This window comes from Carcharhinus amblyrhynchos, chromosome 9, assembly GCF_965287045.1.
Source record: "Carcharhinus amblyrhynchos chromosome 9, sCarAmb.v2.hapA, whole genome shotgun sequence".
NCBI lineage: Eukaryota > Metazoa > Chordata > Chondrichthyes > Carcharhiniformes > Carcharhinidae > Carcharhinus > Carcharhinus amblyrhynchos.
Window position 1 is genome coordinate 65670354 of NC_137332.1, and position 20788 is coordinate 65691141.

The window sequence follows — 20788 nt, forward strand, 5'->3', positions numbered from 1 at the left end:
AGGGACCTTGTCAAAGGCCTTACTGAAGTCCATGTAGCAACATTCACTGCCACCCTCATCAATCATTTTCATCACTTCCTCAAAAAACTCAATCAAGTTCATGAGACATGACCTCCCCTTCACAAAACCATGTTGCCTCTCGCTAATACGTCCACTTATTTCCAAGTGGGAATAAATCCTATCTTGAAGAATCCTCTCCAATAATTTACTGACCACTGATGTAAGGCTCAGTGTTTAATTTCCATTTATTGCTCTAAATTAACATTTCAGTGATGTTTTATTCACATCAATTATATTTGATGAACAATCCCAGCCCATCTATCCTTTAAGAGATAGGTATGATTAAGAAGTTTTGCTACAGCTGTAGACATGATATTGTGCTGTATGCAATTCTTGTGGATTATTGAAATCCAGAGAACCATGTTTTTAAGCTTTTATTATGCTCATCTTTAATTGAAAATACGGTGGTGATACAATTCACATCAAATGAATTTTAGATTGAAGTCCTATAAAAGTAGAACACTGTTACATAGAGGTGATGTTATCAATCTGTGGAGATAAGGTTGACTGAATAGCGCAAAGAACGAAAAAATAAATGTGCCGTGAGCCTTTATTTATTCCATGGTGTTATGATTCTTCAAATGTTTCTATATAATACATCAGATGTGGCATATAATAAAATAATTGTTTGACATATGAATAATACAATACATAAATTGTTGACTAAACGCTTATTTTATTGCCAAAAATATGTTTGGAATGTTAAGTCTATTTTAGGCTGCAGCTAAATTAAGACTGCCTCACATATTATAAATTTCTTTAGTTGGCGATTCACAAGTGAAAAATAGTGATTGGACTTTAGGAAATAATGTCTACGAATCTTTCCAGTACATTAAACATTAATGATTGTATTTTCAACTGGTTCAGCATGAATTCTAGCGACTCCTGTTATTAATCTGCTCCACCTACCAGCCAAACAATAATTAGGTGCAAGAGATAGAAGGAGATCACTCAAGCTCCAGTGTAATTGTCGCCCTGGTAAAAATGGCTTATATTATAAAAGGCAAAATGGTACTATATATGGTACTAAATATGGTACTATAAATGGTACTAATGGTACTAAAATATTTTAAAAATGGTACCTCATTCTCAAGTTATTAATGTTTCCCTATTGATAATCAGGACTATGTATGTTGGACGAACCTGTGTTTCTCCTCATCAAAAGTCAGCAAATTGTGGTTTGTCATAGAAACCTACGGTGCAGAAAGAGGCCATTCAGCCCATTGAGTCTGCACTGACAACAATCCCACCCAGGCCCTATCCCAATAGTCCCACATGTTTACCCCACTAACCCACGTATCACAGGACATTAAGGGGCAATGAGCATGGGCAATGCACCTAACCCGCACATCTTTGGTCTTTTATGTTTCATCTGATGACATTAATTCAATCTGGTAAACAGAGTCAGCAGTTTATGATTTTATTAAAGTAAATATTTGGGCTAGGTATTGTTTTACATAATTGTGTAAAACAGATATTAACAAATTAGCAATCTGTCATTTATCGCACCCCACTGACTTCAAAGGAAACAAAAAGAGTTGTAAAATGGGTTGCTCGTCCAACATCACTCCTTTCACACTATCACACAGCCTGCCTACCCACTGATTTTATTAAAAGATCCATATGCATATATCTTCTCATGGTGAAGAACCATCTGGACTGTTTTATCTATTCTGAACCTCTATTCATATTGTAAAAAGGCAACAAAGCTGTTTAATAAAAATAGAGAATAAAGGGGATAAGACAAGTAAGGATAGAAATTCCTATGCTGAGCCAAGGTTTTGACTGTAACTTCAACATTTGGATGTACAAATTTGGTCGTTGACTGGTGTTAGGAAACCAAAATGCAGAGATGCCGGCATTGGATTGGGGTGGGCACAGTAAGAAGTCTTGCAACACCAGGAGCAGCGCTCTGAAGGCGCGTGATACCAAATAAACCTGTTGGACTTTAACCTGGTGTTGTTCTACTTCTTTCTTAGGAAACCAAAAGTAGATTTAAGAGAATTACATTTGTATGGGTAAACATTAGAAATAAAGAGAGACGATTCTCTGGTTCCACGTGTTCATGTGCAGATTGCGCTGGAGTCGGAGAATCATGGGGGAGACGCCATAGCATTCCATGTCCGTTGGGATTGTTGCTGCCTTCATGCCCTGATGTAATCTGGTTCCTGTCCAGCAAGGGTATGAACCAGATCAGCGTATTTACACCTCGTTTAAATATGCTATGTCGGTTTGAAGCCAAATTCTCCCTGCTCCCGGGTTTCTCCATCCCTCGGGGGCAGCGGGAACCTGGCGCCAGCCACTTCCAAAAACAGAAAGCAGCTGTGATGGCCACCTGGGAGGAGGACCATTGAAGTCCTCAGGTGGTCGGCGAATTGGCTGGATAATGCCTTGGCACTATCCCCAGTATTGTTCCCCTAACACTGCCAAAGGACATGGCGTGAAAAGGGGGAAGGTGGAATGGGGAGGGGGTACTGACTTGAGGGAGGCCTTCAGTGACCCCATAGTGGGGTGTTCCTCACTTGGGCTGATAGTGAGGGGCACTGATGCCAGTGAGCGGGGATGATTTTATCCGGCAAGTATGGAGGAGCTGTGTAAGGTTGCCTTGAGATCGGGGCACCCTCCCAAGGATGATGTCTCCCAAGATATGAAAGGAATTTTGTGTGAGGAATGTGTGTGTATTAATGGCCTGTAGTTTTTGACTATCCTGAGTGTAAATAGCTTCTCCCTTGCCTACCAAAATTTGAAATCAAACTCAGCAGCTATTTGTTGACTTCTGGAAAATAGTGGCAGCCCACCTATTTTATTGAAGATCCCAGATAAATTAGCCAGCCTTATCTCACCCACGTGATTAGATGCACGCTCCCAGGATCCACATGTACATTTAACAGCCATTTAAAACTGTAGAGAAGTATCTGTTACATTATACAGTTTAAAGTTTATTATTAAAGTATTGATTCTCTTTCAGTCTCAAGTATCCATTAGCGTCGAGGACTGGGAAGATACGAAAGATACCAAAGACCACATGGGTTATTGTACCAATCACTATCACCGGAACTCTACATCCAGTGACCAGTCAGATCATCCTTTACTGAGGCGTAAAAGCATGCAGTGGGCAAGGCGGCTTAGCAGAAAAGCACCAAAACACTCCAGTAAAGTAACAGAAAGGATAAGTCGTCAGCGCATGACGTTATGCAAAAGGTCAGAGAGACAAGAACTGGCTGAACTAGTAAAAACGCGAATGAAACATCTAGGCCTTTCAACGACAGGTTATGGTAAGATCTATTAGTTGGTAATATTTGCAGAGAGTTTACCGCATGTGCAGAAATAGACCATTCAGGCCAACTGGTCTAAGCCAGAATTTATGTTTCACACAACCTCTCTTCCAGCTTACTTCATCTCACCCGATTTACATATCTTTTATTCCTTTCTCCCTTACGTACGTACCTAGCTACTTGTGTTTGTTTTTTTGCCTCAGCTACTTCCTGTGGTAGCAAATTTCATGTATTAATCACTCTTTGGATAAAGAGGTTTTTCCCTGAATGCTTTATTGGACTCAGTAGTAACTGTCATATTAATGGCCTGTAATGATTTGATTATTCTGAGTGTAAATATCTTCTCCCCTGCCCACCATATTAAGCTCCTTCCAATGTTAAAGACTTCTGTTAGGTCACCTGCCATCCTTCTTGTTTCTGGAGAAAAGAACCTCTGCATATTCTAATCTCTCAGTTCTGATATAATCTTTGTAAATATTTTTTGCATCTTCTGCAGTCCATCTATATTCTTCAGGGAGACCAGAGCTAGGCAAAGTGCTCCTTAAGTGCAATCTAACCATGGTTATGTACAAGTTGAACACAGCTTCCTTGATTTACAGTTCTATTTCCCTGGAAATGAACCTTGTTGGACTGTAGTTGAGGATTTGTAAATCCGTTTCCCTAGATTTCATTGCTCCTCTACTCCATTAAGATATTATCATGACAGTTACTGTGTGCATAATAATCTGCTACAGAACTAAACATGTTTATGTTATTTGTTGGATAATTTAATACTGTATTTATTTATATACATCACAAAAGTCTGGAACACTCTTTTATTGATAATATTCAGCAGAGCATGTACATTAGAAGCAATAAAGTCACGGGTAAGAGTGGTAAATTAATCTACTTTGAAAGCTTTTGAGCACAACAAATTGGGGTGTATTTTATTGTCCCGTAAGCCAATGGAATATGGGTGAGAGGCAAGTCATGGAAAGATCCATTGACTTCGGGCAGGACTTTGCAGTTTTGGGGCAAGCGAGGCCAGAAAATCCTACCCATCGTCTATAGTAATGTGAAAAGTTTGACTTTCACACTCTGAATTGCCAGTATGTTCCATAAGGCTACATTATTCATTTTAACTCCAGAGACAACTCTCCATTCAAGCTCCCCTTTGACATTCCCTTCCTGTCTCGAAGATGACTCTTTGTGAGGGACCAAAGCGCATTAGTACCATGACCTTATGGTTAGTGATCTTGGATATTAATTTAAATTACTTAACCATGGAGAATGTCACAGCCATGCCAAAACCTATTATCACTGACATTTATTATTGCCTGTGAAATGTTCTGTACAGACATCTCGACCAGGTTATTATTCAAGAACATGTTTACCCAGGAATCCTGATGTTGAGAGCAGCAAAATACAGTGATTCAAACATAGTTTTTATTAAAACAACTCTTACACAATAAATTCACTTTCCCTAAGCTTGGCTGGCTGCCTGAAAAGCACATATATTACCAGTTCTCGTGGAGTTGACTGGGCTGTTAGATTCAACTCACTGAGTTTGCATCGACAGATATGCTCAAGTTTTCCTTGGTATGAAGGTGGATCTCACATCCCCTCTTCCATCTTCATGGATCGCAGCAGGCTGGTTGGGTCTTCGCTGGGGATTTTCTGAGGATGTTTATTTTTATCCCCCTCTGAGTTCTTCTGGAATGTTCTCTGGTTTTCAGCCAATGAGGTCACAGGTCGGGGCTCACAGCATCCAGTAAGGTTTGGCTGGGTCATCCTAAATGCACGTATATCCTTTCAAGATGTGGTTAATAGCAGAGAGTCTGCCCAAAACTGAGGAATACACAAACATAATGGGTGCAATCTTCCAGAAAATTTAAGCGGCATAAACGTCTGAAAACCAGAGAGTTTCACTCTGTGGGCAGAGCCTAAGCCTGCCGGACTGCAGAACTTTTACGGCTCCATTCTGCACATGTCCTGATTTCCCAGGGAGATGTTTTGCCACCCTCCCCAATGGACATTGCACACCACCTCTCTCCCGCCATCATTGACAGTAGCATAAGCCCCCAGTGGTGACAAAGATCGCCGGCACTGGTGCATCGGGACCCTTCTGATGATTTCTCCCACCACGATCGTCTGCGGCTCACATCTTGCATATCAACCCCTCCCCCCTTTGCCAATCACACCACCTTAACTACCCCCCTTGCCTTCCCCCCCACCCCATTGCCAATCAGTCCCTTGTTTCCCCACTGTTGTCAATTATTCCCTTGCCTCCCTTTCCCCCATTGTTGATCAGTCCCTTGCCGCCTATTGCTGCCGGTCACTCACATTACCTGACCTCCCCCCATAGAGCTATCCCACTTGCCTCCCCCTCTGCAGAGCTCCCCTCCCCCTTCTCAATCAAGGTCCCCCTGCCCCCACCATTATAGTGTCACTCCCACTCAGACTTAGCACTGCCCAGCATTATTATGGTGCTGGCTGCGCAGTGCCAAGGTGCACTGTGGGCAGTGCCAGGGTGCCTTTTGTGCACTGCCAGGCTGACGCTACCACATGGGCATTATTTGGCTATGCCTCTGACACCTAGGGGCTTCAATCGTCTTCAAATCCCCCAGCATGCCCATCACATTTGGTCCCTGTTGATCAGGACCATGCATGATTATTGTCTGCAAGACCTCTCACCCACGAGGGGAAAAACATCCGGGAGGCTGGAAATTGCTGTATCACGCAGGTTAATATTTAATATTTAAATCAGCTTTGCATCCTTCATGGCACTAAACCAATTGTGCCAGCAAATCACAGCCAGGAAGCTGGCTTTCAGCATGAGACTGGCTTGGTGCAGTGATAACTGGCACCAGGGGCCAGAACAATTGCCCCCTATGTCTTTTTCTATTCTTCTGGCTGAGTACCTCTTGATGGGTTTTTGGTCATAAAGATTGTTAATCTTTGTTAATGCCGAGCACCTCTGTTCAATATGAAAGACAGACCTGGGCTGGTCCCTGTTGGCTTTTGACTTGTGGTAGCCTTGTCTGCATTCCATGAAGCCTTTTTGCTTGCAGAAGGTGTTCAGCTGTATATTAATTTAAAGTGTCCAGTTTTATATTAGGCCTAGCTGCTTCGGCTGTTGGCCACTTGGCCACACGAACAGGCCCTTGTTCATTTTTTTTGTTAGAATCTTGAAATTCTGAGACCAAAGTGATGCTACTGCTCTGATTGAGATCTGATGATGCACGACAGGTTAAGAATTACAGCTGGTTAAAGATTTTGGAAAGGGTAATATCATATTGTCTTAATTAGAGGACTACCAAGCCACCACCTGCTGAAAATATTACCATAAATGTTGCAAAATAGTTCAGTGCAAATACTCATTTTGTGAACTAAGCCAACCTCACAGAAATTTACATCTCTGAAGGAAGGAAGATTGGGGGAGAATGTACATCGAGTGACGATTCCGCTGCCATTTACCAGTCAGAGATGAAAGACAAAATCTACCCCAGTCACTTTTTAGGATTACTTCTTACGCCACCACAGGAACATGCTAGTGTGATACATCAGAACATCAACACGAGTCCAATTTTGTTTTCAAGGGGTTAACTTTGTAAGGCAACAGGGTTGAGGGATGATGTATATTAAAATTCAGGTGAGGTATACTTCAAGAAAATTAGTTACAATGTTTCAATGATCATTCAAACCTAATTCAAGTTGAGATAACTAGATTTATTTGAGGTCAGCAGTTTGCAGGGTAACATTCAACCTCCTGGAATCATAATTAATAAGAAGATGAAAAAGTGCCATGCTCGGTGTCAGTCACAGCCAGTAAACACTCGAGAAGACTGGTCTTGTCCAAAGCTGAAAATAAAGATGCAGCCACTCAGTTTCCTGAGCCAGAAGTTGACTCAAAAGAGACTGTCACGAAACGTGAATGTTTCGTCAATTATTCAGCATAGAATAACATGCTGTTTCCATGGAAACAACGGTCAGGATAAAGCGCCATTTTGGATGGATTTCCCTTTAACCACAAATGTCAACTGAGATCTATTTTATTTCAAAATTGAACTTCCTCTCAAAGGTCCCATCGATATAATGGACTGTCTGAGAAACATTGGCCAAAAGGCTTCATTAGTCCTATTTTGGCCTCATTAAAAGAAATCAAAATGGCAACAAAGAGCTTGGAACTATTTTGGTTAAATTTAATTGGTGGGTAAAATGACATCCATGGTGATATTGCTTACAGCTCCACCGTAATAAAGAGCAAACACGAATGGACAGCATTAGGTTGATGTAATTATTTTGGATGAAGAGAGAAAGTTGAAAGGATGACACAATGGAGATCTTTGGGATTATTTAGTAGGGTAGACATAGTGAATATTCACTTTTTGTTACAATTCTCTTCAAACCAGCTTCTGGCTCAGAAAACTGAGTAGCTGCATCTTAATTTCCAGCTCAGAACAAAGACCAACCTTCTCCCAGTATTCACTGGCCATGACTGACCCCACCTTGGCATTTTTCATCTTCTTTGTTCTGATTCCAGGAGTTTGAACATCAGCCTGGCACCCTGCTGACCTCAAATAAATTAAGTTACCACGACCTGCATTGGTTTGAATAATCACTGAAACATTTCAACTAACTTTTCTTGAAGTTAGCCACATCTGGTGTACGTCATCCCTCAACCCTGCTGCCCCTGCAAAGTTAACCCCTTGAAATCTAAGCTGAACACAAGTCATTTGTGTGGGCTAAGTCCAAATATAGGTGTCATAAATATAAAGTACCAACCAACAAGTCCTGGCTGGGATTCTCTGACCTTGTCCATGGCTGGGATTCTCCAGTCCCCACTGCTATGAATGGAGATTTGGCTCAGTGCCAAATTCTCCGTTCTCACTGGTAGTGTGGTGGGGCATACAACATTGGAGAATTCCGGCCCCTATAGAGAATTCAAGAGAAACCTATTTACCCAGAAAGTGGTTAGAATATGAAGGATTGTTTGAGACAAATAATACAGATGCATTTAAAGGAGCGCTAAATAAACAGGAGGAAAAAATGATTTTAGATAGTACAAATGGTGTGGGGATGGTATGTGGTGAATTAGAGGTACGTCATTTAAAAGAATAAACCGCATAACATGCAGGATGCCTGGTTGAGCGCCAAGCCAGATGAAATAGAGGGATACACTGACAGAAACAACATGAAACGGATCTATGAAGCCCTCAACACTCTCTACGGATTCAATCTCTCAGGAGTTCCCCCTCCTGAGTACAGATGGTACAACAGATGTGTCGAGTATAGGGCTAACGGGAGGACTTTGAATAGTGTGGATGAGCAGAGGGATCTAGGTGTATGTGTACATAGATCCCTGAAAGTTGGGAGTCAAGTAGATAAGGTTGTTAAGAAGGCATACGGTGTCTTGGCGTTTATTGGTAGGGGGATTGAATTTAGGAGTCGCAGCGTCATGTTGCAACTGTACACAACTCTGGTGCGGCCGCACTTGGAGTACTGTGTGCAGTTCTGGTCCCCACATTATAGGAAGGATGTGGAGGCTTTGGAGAGGGTGCAGAGGAGGTTTACCAGGATGTTGCCTGGTATGGAGGGGAGGTCCTATGAGGAGAGGCTGAGGGATTTGGGGTTGTTTTCGCTGGAAAGAAGGCGGCTAAGAGGGGATCTTATTGAAACATATAAGATGATTCGAGGTTTAGATAGGGTGGATAGTGATAGCCTTTTTCCTCTGATGGAGAAATCTAGCACGAGGGGGCATGGCTTTAAATTAAGGGGTGGTAGTTATAGGACGGATGTCAGGGGTAGGTTCTTTACCCAGAGGGTGGTGAGGGATTGGAATGCCCTGCCTGCTGCAGTTGTAGATGCGCCTAGTTTGGGGGCGTTTAAGAGATCCGTGGATAGGTTTATGGACGAGAAGGGATTGGTTTAGGTTAGTGGGTCATTGTTTTGTAACTGGTCGGCGCGACATCGTGGGCCGAAGGGCCTGTTCTGCGCTGTAATGTTCTATGTTCTAACTCTCATTACAGAGAGGGCTCAGATCCTGCAGGGATGGGCTGAACACTTTGAAACCGTCTTCAACCGACTGTCATCTATTAACGATGAGGCAATAGACAGGGTTCCCAGGTTGATATCAACAACGCCATGGATGACCCACCGGTAGTAGCCGAAGTCACGGAAGTTATCAGCCAGCTATCCAGTGGCAAAGCCCCAGGGCAGATGCCATACCCGCAGATATCTACAAAGCTCTGGTCCTGTACTTATTGAGAAGCTCACCAAGTTATTCCAGTCCTTTTGGAAGCAAGGATCTGCTCCTCAGGAACTGAAAGATGCATCCATCATACACTTCTACAAGATGAAGGGCAAACGGCAAGTATGTGACAACCATGGTGGAATCTCGCTGCTCTCCATCACAGGAAAAACCCTGGCAAGAGTCCTGCTAAATCGTCTGGTCACTCATCTGGAGCTGGGCCTCCTTCCAGAGTCACAGTGTGGCTTCCACAAAGGTCGTGGGACTATTGACATGATTTTTGCTGCACGCCAACTTCAGGAGAAGTGTCAGGAGCAGAATGACGAGCTTTACACAACCTTTGTTGACCTCGCGAAAGCCTTCGACACTGTAAGCCAGTAAGGCCTGTGGAGGATCATATCAAAGTTCGGCTGCCCCCCCCCCAAATTCATTCAGATGATACGCCAGTTCCATGATGGCCAGAGTACTGGATGGTGGAGAATCCTCTGAGGCATTCCCAGTCACCAGTGGTGTCAAACAGGGCTGTGTGCTCGCACCCACACTGTTCAGCATGATGTTTACTGCCATGCTGAATGATGCCTTCCAGGACAGTGTTGCTGGAATCAGCCTCAAGCACTGAGTGGATGGGAAGCTCTTCAGCCTGAGGAGACTTCAAGCTATTATCAAAGTGAAGGAGACTGTTCTGAGAGACTCCCTCTTTGCTGATGACTGCGCCCTGTATACTGGCTCAGAGCCAGAGATACAAGTCAGTATGGACAAATTTTCCACGGCTTGTGACAACTTTGGACTCACCATCAACATTAAAAAGACCGAAGTCGTTCACCAGCCTGCTCCTCATGCACCGTACACAGAACCCATAATCACATTCAAAGGGCAGAAACTACAGGCAGTGGACCAGTTCACTTATCTTGGCAGCACCCTCTCCCAAGCAGTGATTATTGATACAGAATTTAACTGCAGAATAGCAAAGGCAAGTTCTGCTTTCGGTAGGCTGCGCTCCACTGTATGGGAACGCCTAGGAATAGCCCATCAATAAAACTGAAGGTCTACAGCGCCACGGTATTCACTACCCTCTTGTATACCTGTGAAACATGAACTGTGTATTGAAGGCATGCAAGACAGCTCAATCATTTCCACATGACTTGTCTTCGCAGAATATTACACATCAGATGGCAAGACAAAGTACTAGACACTGAAGTTCTCTCTAGAGCAAGTCTACCTGCTGATGAAAGCGCAGACCCGGTGGGCAGGCCATGTCACCCGTACATCAGACAAGAGCATACCCAAACAGCTCCTTTTTGGGGAACTCTCTGCTGGAAGATGCTCGCATGGAGGGCAGAAGAAACGTTTCAAAGACACACTCAAGGCCTCCCTGATGTCGCTTGACATAGACATGACCACCTGGGAAACGCTGGCACAAAACCACCCTACCTGGCACTGCCTCATCCACAAAGGCTGTCAAGCTTACGAAGCAAGGTGTATTGCTGAAGCACAACTTAAGTGCAAGCTGCGCAAGTCCAGAGCCACCAGTGCAACAACCACAGTGCCTACACAAGTCTGTCCAATATGTGCCAGGATATTCCGTGCCCAAACTGGCCTGATCAGTCATTTTTGGACACACCGCAACCAGCCTCAAAATGACTAATGGTGTCAACGTCCTCATCAATGATGATGGACGAACAACAGGGACATACAAAATTGGAGAATTCCGGCCCCTATAGAGAATTGAAGAGAAATCTATTTGCCCAGAAAGTGGTTAGAATGTGAAGAACTGTTTGAGACAAATAATATAGATGCATTTAAAGAAGCGCTAAATAAACAGGAGGAAAAAATGATTTAAGGTAATACAAATGGTGTGGGCACAGTGTGTGATGAATTAGAGGTATGTCATTTAAAAGTAAAATTTAAAAGCATTGTCTGAAATGGTAGTGGAAACCCAGAACTTTCTGCCCTAAGAGGCTGCATTTGCTGAATCAATTGAAATTTACAAGATTGAGACCAATAGATATTGTTGCATAATGGTTCAAATGATGTTAGTGAATGAGTGAATCAGTGAGGGTAAGATACAGAACAGGCTCAAACAAGCTGGATGGTTGACTCCTGTTTCTAATTATAGACTTTAATGAGGTATACAGATCATCAGTGTGTTTTCAAACTAGTGTGTCTTGAACTCCATTGTTTAGACTCAACCAGGGTCAGTTTATTCCCCTTCACCTGTACTATGTTTAGTACATCTGCCTCATAAACAGACATTTTCCCAGGCTCTTGAAAGCAGATTTAGGAGCAAGATGAGCTAGGAACATTGGGGTAAAAAAAGCAGTGGGCCAATTCTCCACTTTGTTGCCCATTCTTCCCATTTTTGCCATATGCAGGTTGTATGCAATGTCGGCAACTGGCTTGGCAGCAGCAGGAAGCTAACTGAATTTTATTAGTGAGCTGATTACCAGATATTGTTCCACATGACAGTGGAATTGTACCAACAATGCCTAGCACCCACATAACAAGTGAGTGCCCAGTGGTTGCTGAGAACGGCATGAAAGTGACATACAATCTGAATGCTAAATGGGGAAAGTAGCAAACCTGGTTATCCAGAGACAGATATTTAGCATTCCAATAATGTCTCATTAAGATTACGGCCATCGATAATGCCACTGGTGCAGAAATAGTTGCCAGCTCCTTTAGCCTCATCTTGCACTCATTTAGTTCGACCCTCTTTTGTGCCTTTCAGTCTAGCAATACTCGCAGTGCAGTGACAGTGAAGCCTGCCAGCTGCCCTTTAAATCCCACACACTAATTTGCCTCCGCCCCCCTCCTCAACTCGTCTTCCATCTCTAATTGGGCAGCAATCCCACGGGCTTGTTCTTAATTAGATGCCTTGCAGAAGATTGAACAGCAAGGTACACCACACTCAATTCTATCTTGAAGATGCGTTTAAAAACTAAGGTGGCAAAATTAAGCTCCTAATGCCATAAAAAAGTAATATGATGAACTGAAATCTAATTCATGTATTATAGAAAAACATGAACCATGGGTTCAACTGAGTAGTTCTGCTGATGTTCAGAAGCTGCTAAAGGTTGATCTCATAGTTTATGACCACGGAATCATTCAATTGAATTACTGCCTTGTATGTCACTGTCAGCCACCTATTATCCTGTATTTATTCTATCAGGGTCTCAAATATATTTCCACCACATAGTGATTCCTTTAATAACTTTAAGGTTGTACATGGCCTGTCATAGTGAGACAAATAATTTTCTAGAATGGGAACACAACTCATCATATTTTGAGATGTATATATATTGTATGGCCCATCCAACACTTCCTCCAGCTCACCAGAGCCCAGTTTCTCCTGCCATATCATTCCTAAAACAAGCAAATTCTATGCTCCTAATTAAGTAGAGACCAACTTAGTGGGGTTTCATGTCAGACCAGCATCCATTCTAAAAAAAATAAGTCATTTGTGATTTACAATAAAAGATCACTTAGTTTCACTTATAAATAAGAGCCTAGACATAATGACTAGTGTTACTTTAGCATGAGCATTAACCTATTTATTTTAAACATGCATTATATTTGGACAGAAAGGATAATCGTAATTACAATTATAATTTTCAGTGGATCTATTATTTATCATGTTTATACGATTAATTTGTTTTCCATGATGTTACTGGTAGATAGCCTAAAATCTGAAATGCAGTTTCTTAAATGAGCAATGTGATATGATGGACACATGCCTTATTTATGATGTTGGCCTTGACTCGGTGCTCACCCTCCAGGTTGTGGATTGAAGTCACACGCCTCGGACAGAATTTTCCAATATTTATTCAATGTCAATCCTGGCAAGGATGTGTGGGGGAGGGGAGGGCCCACTGTGATGGTTGTGGTCCTGTTGTAGGGGAGGTATGTCTTTCTATACCGAACTAGATGAAGATACATTGTTCTAAAGGGTGGGGCCATGTTGTCAACGGTGGGACCCTGGGAATTGAACTAAAGGTACTGGATGGTGGACGGGACAGTCACAGTGAGATGTGAGTGGAATTGTACTTCAATTCAGGGCTTACTCTTTGACTTGTTGTGAGGATCTGGAGTGGAAAACAAAAAGGAAGAGCTGATTGTTATGCACAATCCCTTTTCTGAGCCGTATTTCAGCTGCTACTGTGTATGTCTATCAGCAAGAAGTCTCACTACACCAGGTTAAAGTCCGACTGGTTTATTTGGTAGCAAACGCCACTAGCTTTCAAGGCTCTGCCCCTTCGTCAGGTGAATGGGGAGTTCTGATCACAAACAGGGCATATAAACACACACACTCAGATTACAGAATAATGATTAGAATATGAGTCTTTACAGCTAATCAAGCTGTAAAGCTGTAAAGATTAGCTGTAAAGACTCGCATTCTAACCAGTATTCTGTAAACTGAGTGTGTGTGTTTATATGCCCTGGTTGTGATCAGAACTCTCCACTCACCTGACGAAGGGGCAGAGCCTTGAAAGCTAGTGGTGTTTGCTACCAAATAAACCTGTTGGACTTTAACCTGGCATTGTGAGCTTTCTTACTGTGTTTACCCCAGTCCAATGCTGACATCTCCATGTTATGTCAATCAACACCAGACTGGAGGCATCCTCATTTGATTACTGAAAACTCCAATCTCTCTATCTGTGCGGGTTTGGTTTAGGTCATACATGGCAAGTTCTGTGGCTGCCTCCTCAATGTGAGTGAGGGTGCCTTTTCCTGGAACACCTCCATCTGTGTTAGGATGCACCTGCATCCTCATGGGATGTGGGCGTTGGTGACTGAGCTAGGTTGTGTTGCCCATTCCTTATTTGCATCTGTAACGGTGGTAGTGAACTGCCTTCTTGAACTGCTGCACCCATGCAGCGTAGGTACACCCACGCTGCTGTTAGGGGCAGAGCGCCAGGATTTTGACCCAATGGTAGTGAAGGAATAGTGATATATTTCCAAGTCAGAATGACAAGTGGCATGGAGAGGAACTTCGAGGTGATGGTGTTCTCACATGTCTGCAGCCCTTGTCCTTCTAGATAGTAACGGTCATGAATCTGAAAGGTGTTATCTCAGGAGGCTTTCTGTAAGAAGTCCTACAACACCAGGTTAAAGTACAATAGGTTTATTTTGAATCATGAGCTTTCAGAGCGCTGCTTCTTCCTCAGGGAGTAGCACACGCACCTTAGGAAGGAGCAGGACTCTGAAAGCTCGTGAGTCCAAATAAACCTGTTGGACTTTAACCTGGTGTTGTGAAACTTCATACTGTGCCCAGCCCAGTCCAATGTCAGCACTTCCACGTCATGCTACACACTGCCGCCAAAGTGTGTCAGCGGTGGAGGAAGTGGATGTATGTAGATGTTGGGCCAGTCAAGTGGGCTGCTTCGTCCTGGATGGTGTCAAGCTTCTCGAGTGTTGTTGGAGTTGTACTCGTCCAGGCAAGTAGAGAATATTCCATAACACTCCTGACTTTTGCCCTGTAGATGATGGACAGGCTTTGGGGAGTTACCACAGGATTCCCAGCCCTGACATGCTCTTGTAGCCACAATATTTAAATGATCAGTCTAGTTCAGTTTCTGGTCAATGGTAACCCCCAGAATGTTGATACTGGGTTATTCAGTAATGCTAATGCCATTGAATGTCAAGGGGTGATGGTTAGATTCTCTCTGGTTGGAGATGGTGGTTGTCTGAACTTCTGTGGCAGAAGTGTTACTTGCCACTTCAAACCAAGCCTGGATCTTGTCCAGATCTTACTGCATTTGGACATAAACTATTTAGTTTCTGTTTAGTATTAGCACCACAAATGGTGCTGAACGTTGTACAACTTCTGACCTTGTGATGAAGGAAAAAAAATGAAGCAGCTGAAAATAGTTGGACCTTGAACACTATCCTGAGGAACTCTTGCAGCAGTGTCATGGAACTGAAATGACTTGAGCTCCAACAACCACAGTCATCTCCCTTTGTGCTTGTCATGACTCCAACCAGCAGAGAGTTTTTTTCCCTGATTCCCATTGACTCCAGTTTTGCTGTGGCTGCTTGATGTCACACTCTGTCAATTGCTGCCTTGATATCAAGGGCAGTCAGTCTTAATTTACCTCTGGAGTTCAGCTCTTTTGTCCATTTTTGAATCAAGGCTATAATCAGGTCATGAACTGCGTGGCTCAGACGGAACCCAATCTGAGTGTCAGCGAGCAGGTTATTGCTAAGCAAGTGCCATTTGATAGCACTGACGATGACGCCTTCAATCACTTTACTGATGATTGATGGTAGACTGATGGGAAGGTACTGGCTGGGTTGGATCCGTCCTGCTTTTTGTGTACAAGACATACTTGGGCAATTTTCCACATTGCTGGTAAGATGCCAGTGTTGTAGCTGTGCTGGAACAGCTTGGCTAAAGGTTTGGCAAGTTCTGGAACACGTATCTTCAGCACTGTTGCTGGAATATTGTCAAGGTCCATAGCCTTTGCAGCATCCAATGCCTTCAGCCATTTCTTGATATCACATGAAGTGAATCGAACTGACTGAAGACTGGCATCTGTGATGCTGAGGATCTTCAGAGGAGGCAAGATAGATCATTTGGTTGAAATAAGTTGCAAATGTTTCGGCCTTATCATAGGATCATAAAATCTTACAGTGCAGAAGGAGGCCATTTGGCTCATTGAGTTAGCACTGACCACAATCCCACCCAAGCTCTATCCCCATAACCCCATGCATTTACTGTAGCTAGTCCTCCAGCACTAAGGGGCAATTTAGCATAGCTAATCCACCTAACCAGCACATTTTTGGACTGATCAGTTGCACTGATGTGCTGGGCTCCTCCATCATTGAGGATAGGAATATTTGTGGAGACTCCTCCTCCAGTGAGTTGTTTAATTGTTCACCCCATTCATGACTGGATGTGACAGAACTGCAGAGCTTAGATTTGATTCGTTGGTTATAGGATCTCTTAGCTCCGTGTATCACTTGGTGCTAATGCTGTTTGGCATGCAAGTACTCCTGTGTTGTAGCTTCACCAGGTTGACACCTAATTCATCCAGATCTGGGGACTTATCCATTTCTAAGCCCGTCAAAGCCTACTTATACTTTCTCGCTTCCTAGGTCAAACTGCTCAAGGTCCTCATGGTCCCTTTTCCTCAATTCAGTACCTACATACTCCTTTTCCTCAGTGAAGACCAATGAGAAGAATTCAATTAACTCCCTTCCAATGTCCTGAGGCTTCAACAAGATTGCTTCCTTGGGTTTCTAATGGCCGCTACTCTTTCACTGGTTAACCTCTTCCCCTTAAGGTATTTGCAGAATATCTTAGGATTCACCCTAATGTTGTATGCAAATCCTTTTTTTATGTCCCTTTTTTGCTCTTCTAATTACTTTTTTAATTTCCCTCTTGCACTTTCTAAATTCCTCTAGAGCCACAGTTGAATTGCTCCCTTTGAACTTGCCAAAAGCTTTTATCTCCTTCCTTATCCGGTCGTGAATTGACCTAGACATCCAAACATACCAAAACGTATCTAAATATTTAGGCTATGAGCAATGTGAAGCCCATCAAACAAGGCTTTCTTAAGTCAGAAAATAACAAATTTATTAACAAATACCTGAGAAAAATAATAAAAATGCCACATTAAACATTTGGCCCTCAGGCAGTCATTTGGGCCCAAGCACACAAACAGATTCGTATCAGATAATAAGAGAGATAGGATCCAATATGAGTCCAACACTCTTTTTCCAAAAGAGGGGAAGCCAGCAGTCATCAGCCTCTTTACTCTGCTGAAGACTTTCTTAACATCGCCTGTGTCACTTGCAATCTCCCTCTCGTGGCTGGGCAGTCTTGAAATACTTCATCCATTGTGTATTTCCAAGAGGTTTCAGGTGTGGCTGTTCATGGCAGCCGCTGTTTCAATAGCAAGCGTATTTATTTTTAAAAAGCAGAATCCTCCCAAAAAATTTGAAGTATCAAAAAAGAGTGAAAACGGAATGTTCCACACCTGTCTTTTTTGCGCAAGCTCAGTACTGCAATCCTCAGGTTTTTTTTAAACAGCTGAGAGCTTTACAAAGGCAGGGAGTGTGGCGGAGCCTAAGTACGCTTGGGAAGCCAGTTTTGGAGCATTTGGGTGCCATTTCTCGGAGTATCCTGATCTGACAGTGAACCAGGAGACCTCCTCCCAAACCCCCCCATGGATGGATAATGCTCCTGCAGAGCAGTATTGATTCTCCCGGGTATGACATCTCACCAGCAAGTAGGGTAAGCAGCCAGGAGGGCAGATGTAGCTGCCCCGGACATGTTAACAGTATTTAAATTAAGTCAATCCAATGCAACCAAAAAGGGTATAAAACCATTCTTGCCAGCATAACAGGGTCAGGTAGATGCAAATTTTTGGCCTTGCACGTTATCTTCCTGGACTGCCATGCTGATTGACCGGCGTAGCGAACAGATGAGATTGTGCCCATTGTCTCTTTCTTAGCCAGAGTCTTGATGGATGCCTGGCTTATGGGAAGTGCCTCTCACTTCACATCCACCTGAGGGTTATTTGTTTATTTCTCAACTTCATCTTGGAATGTGGACTTGCATTTTTAGATAGCTTACATTGCCTCAGTTCAAATTGCAAAATTTCCAGTCAGTTGAAAGGTCACATTTTCAAACATTAAGGAGCGTGGCAGCCTCCTCAAGGACAGTGAGACTGATGCTCCTAGCCTGCAAGGAATGAATGCCTCTCTGAGTGATCTTCATACATGGCACCTGGACTTTCAACCTCATAAGGTAGTAGTGGGGCTTTGACTTCTAGTCTACTCCCACCACACGATTTACCAGGCTCCTCGACCATGCATAGCTAAATCGTTGGCCACCACATGGGTCAAGAGTCACTAACCATCCTGTCCCCAAGCAGACATGTTGCTCACTTCCTTTCCTGCCACCAACACCCTGCCAGTTCCAGAAGATTCCTCCGTATAAAAGTTATCTCTGCCTGAAAGTCACATTTAATTATAGGGTTTCTAAAGGGTCCCTGAAGAACAACAATTTGCAGTGCTATGGGGAGAAGGTGATGAGGGTGAGGAGCACAGGGATGGACTTGTTGAGTCGCTCTTGCTTAGAGCCAGCGTGGACATAAAGGGTTGAATGACCTCCATCAGTCCTGTAATAATTTTATGATTCCATAACATTTGCCTAAGATGCATATACTTCAATTATTTACTTATTTTTCCCCTCTTTCATCAAGATTTTGCTCTTTTTTCTTAGTTACCAACTTTATTATGAACAATATATTTTTCCAAGGTGAGAATTCATCAAAAAGGAAATTGGTCTCTGTTGCATCAGTTTTTGGATGAAAATTCTCATTCTGAAGGACAGGACAAATGTTGAGATGTTTGAGATCACCCTGTTTTGCAGTTAATCATTCCTATTTACAGCATATGTAGCAATTTTGGATTTACATTTAAAATCATAAACACTGTTGCATAATTGAGAGAGTTATCTGCAGAAGGCCATAGAAAATAACGATGGACCTGGGAGTTTGTCATGAAAACTATGATGCAGCAGGTATTCAGTGGACCTTGTCGATGTAATGCTTGTAGATGTGCATGTAAGTATCTCAAAGTATATATTTGAAAACTGAGAGTTAGACAGCTTCCAAAGAGCAGCTGGATTGCTTATATATAAAATAGTCTTCGTTACTACATGGGGAGAAGTTAAGGAGCTATTCCAGTACAAAAATGATGGATCAAGTGTGGAGGGGTTGGACTGACAGTACAACTGAAGTAATTTTATCTGTAGGTGGTTCCAGAGACATTAGAGGAAATAGCCTTCCAACAAAGAACAATGGAAGTGACTGTGCAGCACCAAATATCACCAGTAAAACAAACAATAACTTCTGAAAAAAGAGACAGTAGAAACGTTTGACATGCTTCAATGTTGTGAGCAGCTCTTCAAGTGCATACACGTGTGCAAATACAATAAATGGTAAGTAGGAATAAAGGGAATATTTACGGTAAAGGCCAGAGATTTCCAGCAAGGACAGCACAAGAACATATAAGCCTAGGGGCTAGGAAAAATCACCATGTACACAAAAGGAAATTATTAAAAAAGCAGAGGAAACCAGACAGTGGGGGCAATTCTCCCATCCTGCGCAGTGGGTTGGGAGAATCACATGTCGGCCCATTCGCATGATTCCCGCGAGCATTCATACCCAGCGTTGCTTCTCCCAGATTTGGATTTCCGGCTAAGTGCTATTAGCAAGCCCGAGTTTGAATTCTGCAGATCTGCTAGCATCTCCCACCCTGCTAGAGTGCTTCGCTCCAGTGGGGTTACCATAGCTCCTCACTTTCGGGGAACTAGCAGAACGATCCCACTGAGTGAAGGGAGCAATCGAGGGATCAGGTGGCAAGGGGATGGTGCCCCCTGGGCATTGGCACCCTGCCAGTGCCAGTCTGTGTCCCTGGCACTGCCCTGGGGAAAAATTGGCCATGCCAAGGTGTGGGGCCTATTGGGGCAGGGCCCATGGAGAGGGCCTGTTGAGGGTGAGACCTGAGGGCAATCAGTGGGTAGGAGGTTTTGCTGCCACTCAGCATTGGGATCTGGTTAGGACTGGAGGGAGGCCAGCCATCGGGGCAGGCAGGGGGTTGGTCAAGTGGGGGGTGTGCGGGTCTGCCAGGACGGGGAGATAGTCACTGCTGGGGGGGGTCCTGGAGATTGGGGTGGGTGACAATTGGGCCATGGAGAGGGGAGTGGGGGGGTGGCTGGGAGGCTGGGAGGGGCAGCAGTGTGGGAGTCCCTGGCTGGCCAGCTAACAAGAGACTGATGCTCTGGGGCCACTGTACATGCGCAGAGGCCTACTGGTTTCAGCCTCTTCAGCGTAAATAGGCTCCAACCCCTGAATCTCATGATAGTGAGACTAGTGGCCTCTGTATTGCAGAGTGTGGGATATTTTTCTCTGAACTCCCACTGAAAAAATATAGTATGAATTACTCTAGTTTTCCTGTGAATTCTACACTTCAAATTTTTTTGAGAGAATAGCCCCCAGTAAGTCAGGCATGGATGCAATACCTGCTGATGATTTTGGCAATAAGACAAGGTCAGTATTTGGTGCCCATCCCTAATTGTTCTTGAACTGTGTGGCAGAGTCAATCATGCTACTCTGGGTCTGGATTCACGTGTAGGTCAAACCTGGTGAGGATGGCAGATTGCTTTGAAGTACATTAGTGAACCAGATGTGTTTTTACCACAATTGACAATGCT

General features: G+C 43.4%; 1 protein-coding gene across 3 annotated transcripts in view; it reads left to right on the plus strand.

The window, feature by feature from the left end:
* Window positions 1-20788, plus strand: part of LOC145348394 (potassium channel subfamily T member 2) — a 693657-nt gene that overhangs the window by 600554 nt on the left and 72315 nt on the right. For 2 of the 3 annotated variants that reach the window (XM_080196607.1, XM_080196608.1), the window contains one exon: window positions 3029-3335. In XM_080196607.1, the coding sequence (XP_080052733.1) occupies window positions 3029-3335 (307 nt within the window). Of the gene's footprint in view, window positions 1-3011; window positions 3336-20788 lie in introns of all 3 variants that reach the window. The other variant, XM_080196609.1, reaches the window with a different exon arrangement.